The sequence below is a fragment of the Lepidochelys kempii genome, chromosome 21, assembly GCF_965140285.1.
Source record: "Lepidochelys kempii isolate rLepKem1 chromosome 21, rLepKem1.hap1, whole genome shotgun sequence".
NCBI classification, from domain to species: Eukaryota; Metazoa; Chordata; order Testudines; family Cheloniidae; genus Lepidochelys; species Lepidochelys kempii.
The window spans coordinates 4,699,474-4,717,275 of record NC_136400.1 but is presented as its reverse complement, the minus strand read 5'-3'; the positions used below and the strand labels follow the sequence as shown (position 1 = coordinate 4,717,275).

General features: G+C 45.3%; 1 protein-coding gene across 2 annotated transcripts in view; it reads right to left on the bottom strand.

The window, feature by feature from the left end:
• PLXNA2 (plexin A2) overlaps positions 1-17,802 on the bottom strand; it is a 320,075-nt gene that overhangs the window by 14,062 nt on the left and 288,211 nt on the right. For both annotated transcript variants that reach the window (XM_073319575.2, XM_073319576.2), the window contains 5 exons: positions 12,809-12,875; positions 11,489-11,635; positions 9,661-9,820; positions 8,869-8,972; positions 2,458-2,557 (listed from right to left, as the gene is read on the bottom strand). In XM_073319575.2, the coding sequence (XP_073175676.1) occupies positions 2,458-2,557; positions 8,869-8,972; positions 9,661-9,820; positions 11,489-11,635; positions 12,809-12,875 (578 nt within the window). The remainder of the gene's footprint in view (positions 1-2,457; positions 2,558-8,868; positions 8,973-9,660; positions 9,821-11,488; positions 11,636-12,808; positions 12,876-17,802) is intronic.

Sequence of the window (17,802 nt, the reverse complement as noted above, 5' to 3'; positions counted from 1 at the left end):
AGACACCATTAAAAAAGCAGCATTTGCCACACGTGGCCACACAGGAAAGGATGTGAGGGGCAGGACTTCGTCTCCGGTGAGGAAGGGTTTAACTCCAGTTGAGCAGCCCCTTGTCCAGGGGAAAGGGTAGGAGAGTGGCTATTTGAGAGAGGGAGGTGGAAGGCTGCCTTTATGATAATCAGATTGGGCACCCGGGGCTGAACAAACCTTTGCTTTCTTGTTATAAGTACTAACTACATCTGCTGGGTCATCATTCCAACAGCTTGCACTGGTGGTGATGTTGCCTTCTAGACAAGGATACAGAAGCCTGGTGGTATCTCAGATACCACTGGGAGTAGGTAACTATGTCCATGTGATGACTTTGTGAGGGGTACACTTTTGAATACTTTTTCATGACATCATATCTTTAAAATCTGGCAAGTTTATTTTATACATATTCCTCAAGGTGACGGTGTCATTTCAGAGAACTTGAGCAGCTCAGACTCTCTTATTATATTTTAAAACACCATTTACTCTATCCTCCTCCCTGTATCCCCCGCCCCACCTGATCCAGTCCAGGTCCATGTATGTGTGTGAAATAAGAAAAATGAAATGAAACAGAGACTGCACAACACAAGGGAGTACTTGGGGAGTGTCAGTAACAACAGGTGGATAGCACACAACTCTTCCCTACAGTCATCTGTTACTGCCACAGAGCTCCGTGAGCCCTTTATTCTCATTCAGATTCTGGGACTCTTCCTAATTGGTTAACCTGATTTACTCACACGCAGTCCCATTCAAAGCACAGCCATTACTCACATGCTTAATGTTAGGCACGTGCATGAGTGTTTGCAGGATCAGGGCCTTAATGTCAGCTCTCTGTAAGTCTGATTGCAGCTGCCCAGCACAATCCAAACAGGGCAGAAGCTGTGTTATTTTTAAAACAAGTGATGTGGTTAAAATGTAACAAAAGATCAAATTAAGAAGTGACTGAATTAAACAGCAGACCAATGACGGGTTGTATCTGCAGTGTGTGCTTGTATCTTTTTGGCTCCTGTGCAGGCAGGTTGGGGAGGGGAGGAACGTTAGAACGGCTATACTGGGTCAAACCAAAGGTCATCTAGTCCAATATCCTGTCTTCCGACAGTGGCCAATGCCACTGCTTCCCTGCAGAAGCCCTGATCACAACCCTTCCTGGCGAGCTGGAACAGATTCCTCTTTGGAGCGTGGCAAGAGTGCTCCCCTAATCACCCCGCTCACTGCAGAGTGATACGAGGTGCTTCAGTTCCCCAAGGAAATGTATTATCCTGGTTCCACCCACACACTATCCATTGAGCCTGTGGCCTGGGGCAGAACATTCTGGTGAGACTATCAGACCAGCACACACACACTCTCTCTCTCTCTCAAATACTTGCTTTGCTGTGGCCAACTCAGCCTCCCAAGTCTCCACTCGCCTTTCCCAGTACCAGAAAGAGTTAAGGAGATCAGCGCAAGGAAATATAACAGTTATTACAAAAGTTGCTAAAGTTTCATCCCTGATTAATATGCAGAAAAATATGAATATTCCAGCCAATTTAATTAAGGCATGGGGGAGAAAGGAGGGGGAAAGGCTGGGAAGCATCTAGTAATTCTATTTTTAAACATGCGCTGTACTGATGCATAATATGGAAAGTAAATCTGCATCTTCATTTGCATTTTGTCTGCACAATTAGAATTATTAATATTAACGTGAGCAAAGATCATGCATACTTGTAGTTGACAAATGCTCTTGCACCTGATGGTGATGAACAAGCATTGGCATTACTTCCCCCATCTGGGTCCCCTCCCCACTCCACCTGAAGAACAAACGGAACTAAGAACTCTGACTTGGACTGATTTTTATAGGTGGCAAACAACCCCTGCTATGGTGCACAGAGCCACAATACTGTTCTGCTAGCTGGAGGGTCTCACATCATTCAGATGGCTCTGCAGAACTCTTCCGTGATGGTACCTGGAATAAAGATTTTGAGAGCCAGGAAACTGGGAAAGGAGGTGGGTCTGTCAGGAGAGCTATCTTTGGCTAAACAGTTTGTAGAACGAAAGAGCTGAAAAAACCTTTGTGCCAGGGACTTCTCCACCATCCTTTATGAAGGTGTATTATTATTACTGTGTATACAATGCTATAAATATGCACCTGGCATCTAACAGACTCAATTATTCAGACTGTAAACTCTTTAGGGCATTGTCTGTAAAATGCCTACCCATATTGCTATGCAAATAATAACTAACATTCCCAATTCCCATGTGTGTAAAATCTTGCATGCTGAGTTAAGAATACTCTCACTTGTTGATTGGAACTAAGCAAAATGACGAGCTGAGACCAAAAAGCTTGTTCCACTAATGATTCCAGGCTGGAGTCTAAAGAGGAGTCTAGCAATGGAAAAGTCAGGTCGCTGCCTATGAGCCCTTATATCCCCAGCACTTAACCCTGCTTCTTACCGTATCTACTAATGGAGGTTCGAGATATGCTGGCAGAGGCGGGAATGTTATAAGAGGAGGTCTGTTTAGGAACGAGAGCCACCACAGAGCGGTCTGACACCTGGTAAGGCAAAGAGATAGAAGAAAGCAGGTGAGTGAGATTAGACCACCAGGAGGTGGTGATACTACCTTTGGAATGTAGAACAGTACCTGCTAAGTAGCAGACACTGAAGGCTGAAAGTTTTAGAATCCAGACTTTGCAGGGAGCTAACAAAATGACACCTTGTTCAAGACGACAAGGGGAAAAAAACCGAATCCCACTAGCCTGCTCTGTTTTCTTAACACAAGAGAGACACCCCTCTTTATCTTGTTGAGTCCTCTGCTAGATTCAAGCCCTTGAAGGAAAGGGATGATAAATGAAGACATATTGAAGACATTTTTGGTCATTTTGATTTAAGATTACATTTTATCCAATAAAATGGAGAATCTCAAGAATTGTTGCGATCCAATTAAAGTCGTAACGCAAAGGGAATAAAACAGCTATAATAATGTTATGGACCATAAAACACTCTTATTAAACCATTTTTTTATTTTAACCATTTTTATGAACTTTAAAAGTTTGATTTACAGCTGAACAAGTCATAAAACTATCTTTCAGAATCTTAAATTGTCGGTCCCTCTATTACACCAAAAAAGGATTAAACGCTGGAAACTCAAACTATAAATGAACATTAGTGCTAACGAGATTCTGTTATAGCAAGTTTTAGTGGCAGCATTTAATTTTACCCTCCCTATAAATCTAATAGTCATTGGAAGTTTTTAACTTATCTTCATTAATTAAGAATCTACAGATTTCAATTTAACAGACCTTAGCATTTTTTAAATTCTGAACTTAGAACCTTATGATGCAGTATGGCAGGGGAATAGGAAAGTCAACCCTACAGTATCTTCAGGTTGATGTGCTTTCTAGGGCTTAGCCAGTGATTTCCCTGAGGAGGGTGATGGGTTACACAAAGAAAACATCCCCTCCTTACCCCAAATTATCTGTCCCCTAGGTCTAAATACCCAATTTGCCAGCCAGGGTGCATTATTCCATAAATCTGGATACTGGTCTGAGTAGGTGCTGCCCTGGAGAACTTATTAAGGACTCCTCTTCTTCTTATGCAGTGACACCCACTCATCTATCATCTCTCCACCAATCACTCTGGAACTTCTCTCTTCATGCTGGTCTTGCTCTGACCAGGCGGCATATCGGATTCTCTCTCTTGGATGGGTAAAATGAGCTCCTTACTCTTCCTCCTAAACCCCTCTCCCCACTTCCATTTTCCTGCACTATTCTTCACACCACCTCCCTCCCTGTCAGCCTCACCATCTTGCTCACTCATCTTTGACTCCCCACTCCCTGCATACATCCAGGCTCTTGCCACATCTTGCCACTTGGCTCTCCACGCCATATTGAAAATCTGACCCTTTGATTCTGTCCCTGCAGCCAAAACACACGCCTGGGCCCTGGTCAACCCCTCGTCCCTTATGGGCTCCCCTACACCCTTATCTCTTCCGTCCACTCTGTCCAAAATGCAGCGGCTAAAATGACCTTCATCACTCAATCAGCCCATCATTCCCTCCTTTGAAGATCACCAGTGGCAGCCTAATACAAGTCTAAGCTTCATTCTCTGCAAGCTCCTGCACGAGCTCTGTTCGAGCCTCCTCTTGGATGCACTCCTCCTCCACATTCTAACCCCTCCTAAAGACTCCCTGTTTTTGCAAGGTCCAGAGACTTTAGACCTACGCTGATTGTCACATTAGAGGAGACGCAAGCAGCATGGTTTAGACAACAACTTAGATTATAAGCTCTTTGGGGCGGATTGTATTCGTTGTTCTGTGTTTGTACAGCGGCTAGCACAATGGAGCCCTGATCCATGACTGGAGGCCTGTATGTGTTACTGCCATACAAATGACAACCCCAGTGCAAGGGGGTGCAATACTGCCTGATGAGACAGAAAACCAAGCTTCTGACCACACGTGGTCACTATGGAACCGTGAGCACCCTCCCTGAATATAGGTGGAGTCACAGTGATATTGAGGTCGAACTCCAACTGGGATGATTTCATTCCACCTCCCTAAATTCCCCCTGCAGTTTCATACTGAAGGTAGTTTGAATAACTACTGCCAGTGCAAAATAGCTGGCACATTCCACCTTAGCTTCAGGAAAATGAGCTCTAATGTATAATGATCTGTAAAGTGCTTTGGGATCCTTCAGGATGAAAGAAGTGATATAAATGTCAGTTATTATTATTAATAATAATAATAATACGGCTTCATGTTACACCCAGCAAAAATGAAATATTTCTATTTGACTAAGTACAACACTTCACATCTCTGTTATTTCCCCTCTTCTCCCCCCGTTCCTCCCTCACTTCTCCCATTTATTAAGTCACTGGAAGCAACGATCAAGTGGTGATATTATTTTCTTAGGCTGTTATTAGCTGCCACTTTGGTTTAATTTCACAAAAGTGAAATCTAAGCATTCCAGTGCAAGGAATACAAAGGAAGCTCTGGATTTTCACACAAAGAAGCAATAATTTCCAGGCTGCTGTAGTTGGATACGGTTTCATCAGAGCTGTAGTTAACTAGGAGAGAAGTATTAAAAATTCCACACATATAGAGGGAGCACTCTTGCCCTCTGAAGCTTGGGCAGAATGACTCGTCAGCTAAAAAGCACCAGTGTACAAATTAGAATCAGATGTAACATACTTTCCTTTCCCATTCTGCCCTGCTGCCACCACACTCCTATAGAACCCTGGAAACACATGAAAAATTGGCTGACTTTTTTTTTTTTTTTTACAACTTTACAAATATTCTGGTTCTTTCACTGGCTTGAAACATGCTATGTGAAACCCCTTTAAAAATAATGGTAAAAAACAGAGTGGGGAGAACAACAGACAAGATATCCAGCAAATACCTTCTTTACTGACATGGCCTGGCAAGGATACCAGAGCAGCTAATGAGCTCCAGCTTTGGACATTCCGTAGCCAAACCACTATAGGTGTCCGAATCTCATCTTCCATATGCATTTTCCCTGGCTGTTGCTAATTTTTCATTTAAAAAATAGTCTTCTAATCTCTCAGCCCTTCCAGCCTCCCAGTGAGTGATGTCTCTTCATGGTTTGCTGCCTCCGAGTTAACCCTGCACAAGTCATTGTAAATCACTTGATGTTAAACTCCGAGTGCTTCATTTGTCTTGGGTAAATCTGTGTGAGCATATCCTACAGAGTTTAACAGGGATAGATAGGGTTCTACAGAAATGTTGTAGGATTCTACAGAAATTCTTCTAAAAGCCCTAGAGAATTTAACAGAGAACGAGACCTTTTCTACAGGTATTTTTAAGCCAGCATACAGAATTCAGCAGCAGGGATACAGCTCGCTATTCAATTCTATAACACATAATAATTCTATAACATTATTCAAAAATAATCTATAGAAAGCTGATCATTTCCTATTAAATTCTATTTGATTTTTCCATACAGGGGATGCTTGTGAAAATCAGATTAATGATTTAATGGGTAGACAAAGACAATCAGCTGATTATGATGTAGGTGGGACGTTATCATAAAAAACCCAGAAAAAAAATATCTTGCCTTGAAGAGCTGATGAAGAAATGTGGGATTAAGAGAAAGACTTGGAATTAAATCATCCAGCTAATAATAAATGATTGCTGATACTGTCCAAAAAACTAGAACCTGCAGCTGTACCACCTTAAAGCATGATCATACTAAGCAGGAGTAAGGCTGGATTAGTTCTTGGATGGGAGACCTCCACAGAATACAGTACTTAGAAGCTGCAGGAATTGTGTCAATTGTGTTGGCAATTCACCGATCCTTTTGATTCAGTGTCCCAGTATAGAGGTAAGGGGCTTGTCGTTCAGCTAACACTTTCAGCATGTCCTAGTACTCAGGAGATTGGGTTTCTACCCCTACCTCTGCTTCAGTTTCCCCATCTGTAAAATGGGGATAAAAACAGTGACCTTCCTTGTAAAGTGCTTTGAGATCTACTGATGAAAAGTGTTATACAAGAGATAGGCATTATTATTTAAAGCAAGATTCTGACCACTCATGGGTCCTGAAGATGCCATGGCACTTCTGCCAGAGTCAAGGTGTTAGCTCTGCTATCTTAGCCAAATTACAAGGCCACACAAAGAGTCAGTGGCAGAGGCAAAATGCTCAGTGTACTAGCCAAGGCTGCCTCTTAAAAAGAGCACAAAGGAGCATCACATGCAACATATTTGCAGCATGACGTGCACAGCAGAAACAGCAAATGCTGCTGCAGACATCAACTGCACATCTCCCCACACAGCACACTGCATCTTCAGATCTCAGCGTAACATTGCTTCACCCACGGGAAAGAACAGGTTGAACATACAAACAGAACCATACAAACGTCTGGTATGAAAGGCAGGGTGGCTTTGTGGAGGTAGCTCTTATTTTCACTAGAAATGGGCCGGGACAACCCTTTGGGAAAGTTCGGATCTGACCTTTGTGGCTTGGGCCCATTATTATGATTTTTTAAAAATCAAACTGGTTCTCCCCTCCCTACTTGCCTGCTGATCACAAGTTCCCTCGCTCCTCCCCACCTTCTCTGATTAATCACTTCTTTTGCGCTCACACTGTCTTGGTGCACATCTATACCGGAGCTGGGGGTGTAACTTCTAGCTTGTGTAAACACTCTCATACTGGCTTTGAATGAGCTGTGGTGTTAAAAATAGCAGTATAGGTGCAATGATGTAGGTGGCAGGCTGAGCTAGCTACCCTGAGTACAATCCCATCTGAGACCCGAGGCACATACTCTGGCATCTAGCCCATCCTGCTGCAGCTACATGGCTATTTTTAGCACACTAGTTCAATCAAAGTGAGCACATGGACCTCAGGATACGTGGCCCAAGCCCATCCTGAATTGTGCTTGCCAACTTAAAAGCCAGCTGTGGTGGTTGTATCTGTGATGCGGACACCAATCTGCTAGGAACTGAGCTAAGACCCATGAAACTCATTTCAAAGAGAGGCCACTGAATAGCCACGAGATAAGTCACCTTTAACAAACAAGCAAAGTAAAAAGGGAAAGGTTTCTGTTCAAAAGGCAACTGGCTAGTACCTCATGGAAAGATCTGCTTCTCTTGAGAAACCATTCTGCTCAGAAAGAGAAGTATCCTCGTACTACATGCCAACCTCCTTTCTTCTAGTGACTAATTAGGAGGGTTACTCCAAGGTACATTGAAGCTACAGGAAGGCTATGGACAGGTCCATTGGCGTACAATACAGAGCGCTGGGTTTCAAGAACAATGCCTCTACTAACTGGAAATCAGTTTCACGGGTGGTTGGATACAGTTACACTCCAGCACATTCCAGCATGTGGTAGACAGATGGACCTGGCTGAGTACGTACCTTTATCTCTCTCTCTGACCTACCATAATTAACACTTTCTAGCTGCTCAAGTCTCACCCAAGGCAGGCTGTGCTTGGCTGGTGTCATTAGCCTAACAGCAGTCAGAGACGGAAAGAAGCTTGTAGGTCATCTGATCCATCCTGGTCACTGTGGAATGCAGCATCTCCTATAGCATTCTGACCAGTCTAGTTTCAAATGACTCCAGTGAAGGGGCTCCTGATGCTTCTCTTGGGAGACTCATTCCAGAGCTTAACACATTCCACCACTTCTCGATTAAGAAACATTTCCCAGTGTTCAGGTTTATGTTTACAGTGCTTGGGGCGATATTCCCTTAACTGGCGGCACACTCCTCTGTGACTGCCTTTAATTTTGAAGCCATGCGATTGCTGTGCAGGACACAGGGTGATGGCGACGTCCCCTTGTTCCTAAAAACCTAGTTGCCTTTGTTATCCCCTGAACGAGAACGGAGAATCAACATGTAGGAAGATTGAGAGTGAGAAACTGGAAGAGACAAGTCGTCCATGTATCTCGGTGCCCCGCCTCACTGGATCAGGCGGCTAATCTGCCCCCATGGTGCCTGGTGGCCTATCTACGATGCTTCAGAGACAGAAACCCCTCTCCCTTCCTATACTGCCCTCCCCTTTCTCTCACTTAGGCTTCCGTTTCCAGGCCTGGGTCTCTGACATGATAGCCTCCTGCAGCCCCCACATCTTTAACAGTGACAGTGCAGCCCTCTCTCTGCATACCCAGTCTATCTGGTGAGAGAGGCTGGCATTTTTAATTTAGTCAATTTTCAACTCTGCTCGTTTCTGTAAGATGTGCGTCAGGGCTGCTTTCTTGTCTAATGCACGAGCACACCGAACCATTCTGGTTTATCATAAGAACGTGACCTCCCTGTCTGTCTTGTTAGACGAGACGCCGAGGAATTAAATTTCTGCTTTTCTTTCCCTTCCGCTTGGCTGCTTTCTGGGAGCTCTGCGTCAGGGATGGTTTCTTACCTGATAATGCATCAGGGTGTTTAACCGCTTCCAGTCGCCCTCAATCTTGGTGGTGATGTCTTCATCCTGCAGGACCACGCGAGCTATCCGGCCCTGGCGCCACTCTGCAGGGAAGGCAAGAGCAAGCAGACATGATGGTCAGGGATGAAAAGACACCTGCCTCTTCTGTCCACATCCGTCTCATGTGACATTGTATGAGAGATGAGTCTCTCAGAGGCCAAGCTCCCAGGAAGGGGTGTTCAACGAAAGGGCTGACTTCTGCTCTTGATTATTCCTGTGAAGCCCTAGGGAAGTCAATGTGGGTTGCTTCCTTGCATCTAAGAGCAGAATTTTCCCCAGGGTGGGGGAATGTAATTAGATTTTGGGGTGTTGATCTGAACCACGGGTCCCCTCCAACACTACTGTCAATACATGGCTGTGGAGGTGGCTTGTGTAAAAAGCTGAAGGTGGTCTGAGGTGTCAGTCACTTGCTCACTGGGCAATTGCTCCACGAAGACAGCTTTCTGGGGGACATTAACAGGGTCTGCAGAGTGCAATGGCTAAGACAGGTCAAGAGTCTGACCCAGTGTTGTGTCCTGCAGAAACAGCATCTCCGAGGGGTGTAGTGTGTGTTTGTGGGGGAGGTAAGGATAGAGCAAGTGTGCACAAAGCGAGCCATCCTGGCTCTAGCCAATGCGATCAGCTTCCTGAACATTACAAATGTCTCTGAGAACTACCCCAATACTGGCTACTTCTCTAACTCTCCCCCCGCCACCTCCCCGCCCACTTCTCACAGGGCAGGGTTGCTCTTACCCAAGTCCATGTCGACAGCCCTTGGCCTTTGGGAATAGGGGACATTTTTGTACACTGCATCCAAAATCTTCTCTTTGACCTGAGTGATGGTGTCGCAGTTCAGCACCTTCACGGGGATCTCTGGGCTGTTCTCGTTATCGGGGTTCACACAGTTCAGGATCTAGAGAGGGAGAAGACCCAAACGGCTCTCAAAAGGGCTTCAGAGAAACATCCAGCATAACAGTGATAACGTTCATCATGGGTCAGAGACACTTAACGTTGAATTCCCCTGAAAAGCCAGTCTCTGCATTGATATCACAGCTGTTGTATCTAGAGTCTCCTTGGGAAACTCATTAAACTAAGAGTGTTGGATTATATTAAAAAAGTTCTGTATTAAAATCACAAATGAGTTTGATTCCCCATAGTTCAAATTCCAGGGTATTCACTAATTAAGAGGTCTCTTGGTTTTTGGTGCTGTTTCTCTCCCTCTGTGTGTGAAACTTGCAAGCTGCTAATTGTGTTAGTACATTCTAAGACAGAGTCTGTTCTCAAAGCAATTCTTTGTAACAACAACCACTCACTAAGAGAGAGGCTCAAAACAATACTCTGTAACAACAGAAACAGCACCCAGAGACTATCCACCCTTTTGTTGTATTAATCTTGCTTTGTTAACAATTGTGATTAAAATAGAGATAGAGGATGTATGTGGATGGATGCTTGGTGTGGATAATAACTGAATGAGCAGGGAGGTGCCAGCCTAAGAATCCAGTGTCCATTGGCTGAAGAAGGCGTCAAGTGGAAATAACCAGAGGACCCCCGGAGGGCAGACTGGAATCCACCCAACAGCCTCAAGAATGGGTGAACCAAAGAACAAGATAACATCTGGCAGCACGGAGCCGTCAAAGGAATGTGCCATCTGCTGATTGATTCAGCAACAGCATGATGAAGCAATTCCCATAGACTGGCATAGGAAGAAATTCCTATAAAAAGGAACTCTAGAAAGTGAGAACTTTGGGGTCTGATTCTGCAAACCAACTTCCAGGAGCATCAGATGAGCATCTGACAAGGCCCTGCTCCCTCCTCATGTCCAGGCCACCTGGCCAATGGGTTGGCATGAGCAACTCTAAGGCTGGTAACTATGATGATAACCTTGGAGAACCTGTGTGTGTGTGTATGAATGAATGTGTGAATAAATATGAAATTGAATGGAATGTTATAGCTATAACTAACTGCTTACTATGATTCTTTCTGTATTCACAATAAATGTGGCATTTTGCCTTTTCCCCTTTAATAAGATCCTGCTGGTTTTTATTTTATTGGTATAACAAGAGCTTCAGGGTGTCCCCTGGAGTTATGTTTTGGGGAGGGCACGGGCATGGGGAGCTATAGATAGATTTAAAAAAGGATGACAAGGGTCTGTGATGCCACATGTAAACCCTGATTTTCCAAAAACTTTAGCAGCCCGGGCTGTTTGCACACAATCTGCACAAGCAAGTTAGGTACATACTTAATTTGCACCTGGTCCTGGCACCCTGAGGTTTTGAAAATCGGGCCATAACATTACATGCACTTACGTCCCACAGATTATTGCACACGCAACGCTTGTGGTCCACAATGTTGGAGTATGGGTTGAGCCAGCTGAGAATTTGGGCCATAAAATTGTGTACTTCTTGCTTGTGCTTTCGATGAAGGACCAATTCTGACATGACGCAGCTAGTTCTACCCTGGGGCATCAGGACTGCATATATCCTGCCCTTCCTGTACAGCTTCTTTTAACTTACAGGAAGTCATTTTCTGCTGGAGATGACGCGTACAGTTCAAAGCTGGGTCCCACGGACAGCCAACTCACCAATGTTTTGTACTCAATTTGCTGCCGGATCAGCTTGTCCTCACTCAGAGAATAGCGTGCCTCCCCTGTGATGGCATCGATAGGGCCCTTCTCCATCTGCTGCTTGATGGCACAGTACAACATGAAGAGCGGCTCCCCAGCGCACTCCTGTTCGACAAGACACACAGCAAAACAAAATCTAGGTGAAGGTGCCTCTTTGGCAGGGCCTTATCCTAATACATATGCTTAACTTTAAGCAGATGCATGGTCCCACTGGCTGAATCTTAACAACCAAAGTAAGTGTTTGCAGGTCTGTGGCCCAAAGCAGCACTTGGAGAGGAAAGCCAATGCCAAGGGGCCATTACTCAATGTGGGCATCATCCTTGGCTTGCCTCCCCAGGGCTGGAGAGAAGGAATCTGAGGGTATGTCTACATTACAGCTGCTACAGTGGCACAGCTATGGTGCTGCAACTATGCCACTGTAGTGACATAGTGTAGACTCTTCCTATGTCGCTGGAAGGGGTTTTTCTGTCCACATAGCGAATCCACCTCTCCAAGACGGCAGACGTCTTCTGTCAACCTAGCTGCCTCTACACTGGGGGGTTAGGTCGACCTAACTACGGCGCTCAGGGTGTAAAATTTTTCACAGTCCTGAATGATGTAGGGAGAGGAGTTGTTTTGGGGTACTCCAGAGGGTACAGCTAGGTGAAATGGGATTACACAGAGCAAGGAAAGTTACACTGAACAGTAAGGTGGGCACATTCCCCATTAGAGAGATCCAACAGGCTGTGCACAGTGCTTCAGGGAAGCGGCAGAAGCTCCAGGACCTGGGTTATTTTACATTATGCTGAACAAAGCAGTCAGGAGTTTACTGTAGGGAACTACACTTTACTGGGTGGGGCATGGACTAGATGACACAGGCAGGTCTTTTTCTGAGGTGTGAAAGCCTCCTATGTGTCAGGGCTCACTGACGGATGGCAACGGTACTCTGTTCCTTCAGCTGAATGGAGACAGGGAGACATGCACCAGGCATGATTCCTTGCAGGCTTGTCATCCATACAACATTTCAGATGTGCAACATGCAACCTCAGGGTTGAACAAAGCCAAGCACGGAGATAGTTAGCGGAGACTCAGCTAATTTAACTACAGCTCCAAATGCACAGAACACAGGTCTTATTTCCAGATCTCTGCTCTGCTATTGTCTCCCCCTTACTTTGGGTCTTGTCGGGCATTTTAAAGGCTAGAGTCACCCACTAGGTCTTGGGCAGGAGAAGAGTTGGGGAAGCGTAAGGAGAATGGGTAAAGGAGGAAGAGGATCTCTCCACTCAGTCTCCCCCTCACCTTTAAGAATTTATGGAGGAGGAAGGCAAACCAGTTAGTCAACATCTTCTCAGCTACAGACTCGGTCCTAGAAAAAGACAAGAGGACATTTCATCATGTCTATTTAAAAAAACTCAAAACAAACGACTGCCCTTCACACCAGTGACCCCGCATCTCAATAGTGTGGGAGAGTTGGAAAGTTGAAAACCAACTATGGACAAAAGCAAAACCAACTGCTTGGCCTAGTCTCACCCTCTCAAACTGAGTGAGGTATCACAAGTTACAGACTCACAGCATCCCTTAGCAGGTAGGGCTGCACTTTTCCCACAGGCCTTTGGCCATGTGACCATCTTCTGATCACCATCTCTGAGTGAACAGTGCACATCTGGAGCACAAATTCAAAACAGCATTAAGACTCTGCACTGGAGGATCTGGCATCATGGTCCCTCAGCCCTGCCCCCTCCCACATTTAGCTGACAAGTGTATGTAGATTGTTCAGGAACAGAAAGGAATAAAGACCAGCTGACAGCCCGTCATGAGCCACTCTGACAGGGATGCCTGGTGGCACTTTAACTCCTTGCACGTGGTGCAAATTATACCCTATGGCTCAGTAAATCACTGGAATTTGCAGTGGTTGCTGGCAATCAGGGACAGCAGAGTGACAATGGCAAGGGAAATTGCAGCTTTCTCCGCAGCCCCACCCAGCATTCTCTCCCCACATTGTGCCCAAGATTATCTCTAATTTAAATACAATGGCTCCTAATGATAGTTTTTAATGCTGGCTCTGCAGGATTGCTGGTCTCTCTTTAAAGAAACACTGTTCCTTTTCTTGGAAGTGGGGAAATGCTTTTGAAAGCAGCACTGGACAGGTGACAGGATGAGGGGCCCCCTCATCTATGAGACCCTGAACTGTGCTGCCAATGTGTTCAGACATGGCTGTCAGGCAGGCTTCCAAGAAGTGGCTGTTGCTAGCATGGCTCTAGATCAGTGGACAAGGATGTTTCTTTTGTTGCCAGCTGTGCTAGCTGAGAATGTGTTGTAAATGAATCCCCGTCATTACTCTCAGGCTGCCCTTAGTGCTTGGGATGAGCCCCAATTTCAGCGATCGGGTAACAGCAACTGCTGGGCCTGAAACAAACTAGCAGCTGCCCTTCGAAGTGCCCACTCCATCTTGCAAAGCACGGCTTTCCTTGTCTAGACAGGGGGTGCGTGTCAGTGCAGCTGGTCACTCGCCGTAGCCTCAGGCTGTGTCTACAATAGCCACATTTCTGAAAAGTCTCCCACCCTTGCTTGGGGCGGCTAGTACAGAGAGTGCTCCAGGCAGCGAGGGGCATTTAATGCATCACAGCTCTGCTCTGAATGGGTCTGAGCAGCCCAGTGCATGACTAGCCTTGCCTAGACCAGTGCTATCAGCAGCAGAGCAGCACCGGTAATGAATTAGGGGCCCTATTTTTGCCAGTGTAAACAATGCTGCAGGTGCTGTTTAGAGCAGGGCATTAAAAACCAGTAGTGTGGAGTCATAACTAGAGACGCACCATAGTCTAGTCTTGTGGACGGGGAACTGAACTGAGACTCAGGAGACCTGGGTTCTGGTCCTATATCAAATGCTGATGGGGCTGCCGTGTGACCCTCTTTGGGTCACAGCTTCCTCTCCCTCATTCAGTCTGTCTAGTCAGACTGTGAGCCCTTTGGGTCAGACACTGCCTCTCACCATGTGTCTGTATAGTTCCCAGCACTCTCCAGCTCTTACTGTAAAACAGATGACACTACTAATGTAAGAGGGTTTGTGTTAACAGCAAAGCTTGTTGAATAATAAACAGAAGTTACAGTATTTCAGCCATCAAAAGCAATGAGTTCTATTTGCAAGGACACCAGGAGTTATATTATCATCAGTATATGACATCTGGAGGGTATTCATGAAAATGTCTGTAAATCCCCAAATAACTGAATCACAAATGATTAATTGTCTGAAAATTCATGCTGGAAAGTGCCACCATATTCATTGTTCTTCTGTTTAAAATTTTTCAGACATCCAATCAAAGAGGAGAAACAATAGCACGTGACTTAGGCAACAAACCATCAGCCACGAATAAAGAAGAGCCAGTAACAAACAGTCAAATCAAACAGCAGGAGAACACCACAGAACAGACAAGTATTCCTCCAGACTGTTTGGTGAATATTAACATGGGAGGAAAAAAACCAGGATCTATCTGGGAAATGTTTGCTCATTGGGAAAGGGCTAACTTCCTAATGAATATTATTAACATAGGGCATGACCAGTTCTTGTAAGTTACATTCTGCATTAAACTGAAATTAACACACCGTCCCTCTTGATGCTACAAAAATAAGCAGGTGAAAGAGCTGTGTGGCACAACTGTGTTATAACATGGTTTCTCCTTACCTGTGTGGACAGAACCTACCCCTTGTGCCATGCCATAGCCCTGTTAGGGAACCGTGTTCTAACCCTGGCAGATACACAACTATAATACTTCACGCTTATACAGTCAAAAAAATTGAGAACACACATTTCATTAACCCCTTAACTATTGCTGATGGTACCAGAATGTCCCAACATTCCACTGACTCGATAAAAGAAAAGGAGGACTTGTGGCACCTTGGAGACTAACCAATTTATTTGAGCATGAGCTTTCGTGAGCTACAGCTCACTTCATCAGATGTAGCTCACGAAAGCTCATGCTCAAATAAATTGGTTAGTCTCCAAGGTGCCACAAGTCCTCCTTTTCTTTTTGCGAATACAGACTAACAGGGCTGCTACTCTGAAACTGACTCGATAGTACACCTGTGGTACAGCCTTCATTGCAGAAGGTATCAACACTTAAAGAGTTAACATGCTCAAATTTTTTCCTTAGCTGAAGCAAAAAAGCCACTTCCTTCATCAAGGGGTCCAAGGAGCTGAAGAGTGCATAGCTCTTCACAAGCCTTAGCCTGTTGTGTATCTTTTCCCTGCCCTCATCTACCATGGTTAGTCTTTGAAATCTGATCTGGGCTGTAGGTCTCAGCAAGTCATTCTTTAAACTCAGTCTGCCGTGTTTTGGAGCGACCTCCCTTTCCCTCTGCTGCGTCAGAAGAGGTCTGCTGAGCTGCAAAACCAGCTCCTTCAGAGTACTGCAACAGCCTCTCAGCAGGCATCATGTTTTACTCCATGGTCGGCCTGGTATCTGGAATGCTGTTATAGATCTGTCTCTGAAAATACAAAATAAGCTCCTGAAAATTAAGGCAGCAGGGGACAATCCCCAGACTCAGAGAAAACTCTTTTCATATTGACCACATAAATGAGGGCAAAGTACACTCCAGAGACAACTTTCCAAAAAAGCCTGACACCAGAAACCAAAGCCTCTGGCTGCTCCTCTGACTCACTGGGGTGCTGGGAATAAAACACAAAAAGGACCAGGAAAACCCCCAAATCAATATTTATGTTACTAATTTTCCCTTGCTTTGTCTCGTCTCTGAACTGCCATGTGCTCCCTGTGCCAGGGATGAGGACAGTCATTTGATTTAATATCAGCTTTCCTTCAGTCTCCCAGGAGGGGGAAGAGCAGAGAGGCGAAATAAAGAAAGAAGGAAAGAACTGAACACCAATTATTAAGCACTGCCAATAGACAGCTCAAAAGTAAAATAAAATAATTTCTCACTTTGTGGCTTCTCATTCATTATTAGCTAAGAACAAAATGTTCTGACTTGGAATGTTTTGCATACTAAACAATACCCAAGGAGCTCACAGATCCACAGGGCTGGAAGAGACCTCTACTTTGTAGGTTTCCAACTGAAACATCTGGATCTTCACACCGCAAAGCTGGCTTTCAAGTTTTTAGGCTTTGTTTCTTCTGGATCCTTTGCATTCTCACCTCTTTTAAATGACTGCTACATACTGCTAACCCTTTTGCTGCTGCTAGAATGTGTATGTGCCACATGGCCACCCTCCATCCCTCAATGCAGCACCAATCTAGATTGGTACGGCAGCAAAGGGGAAGCAGGTACTTTATAAATGTGCAGCAGGTGCTCCGTATCTCAGACAAAAGGGATGAGATGGAATAGACGTACAGAAAGGGGAAAAAGATAGAAGGGTACATGGTGCTGGAGAAGTTTCTTTTTTCCTACATGGAGACACCTTAGGGGACTAGGTGGATGATAGGAGCAATGAGTGGTTTGGTCTCTCCATAAATGCCAGACACTGATGTACCAGGCCCTGAGTCACACAAGCCAGAGGACAGAAATTCTGCAGAATCTCCATCTACAATGAGGATTTTTTGAAATTCTCCCACCACTGGTTTAGCCTCAGTGCAGCTCTGTCTGTGCTAGCAACAGGCTTCAGGGCTCCAGACCTTTTCTCCACCACCACGTTGCCTGGTGTTGCTCAGGGCATGTCCAGATGACATGGTGGTAAAAGTGCTGGTGGCTGGACTATGCTGGCACTTTCCTCACTGCAAGCCCTGGCGAAGCTGCACCAAGACTAGTGCAGTGGCCGAAGAATTTCAAAAAGTTCTCAGTGTTCATTCGGCCAGTGGGTTGGAAACCTGCGTTTCATCCCAAATGCTTCCAATTGAACCTGTAGCCACCCTCCGTGTTTGGGGCACCAGCAACGCAGGCAAGAAGGCTGGAATTTTCAAAGGAACACAGGTGCCCAAATCCCATTGAATTTCATCACAAGCTGGGCACCTAACTCTGTTGGGCTCCTCTGAAAATCCCAGCTCACGTGCTTAACAATAGGGGAAAGGAAATTGTCACTGAAGACAGTGGGACAAACCCCTTAAGTCTTTACAGAAAGTGCCATGGTGCCCTGTGATGGGCTTCTCTCTCACTTACAGCAGTATAACTCCTGATTTACGCTGATGTAACTGAAGGGAAAAACCGAGCCCTCAGTGTCAGTGCACAGCTATCAAGACATGTTCTATGGCTTTATGGTCTCAGCTGAAAGCCCCCCCCACGAGCGAAGTACCTAGAACTCAGACAGTCTGCCTCAGGAGGAGGAAGAGATTGGAACTTGGACCCATAGC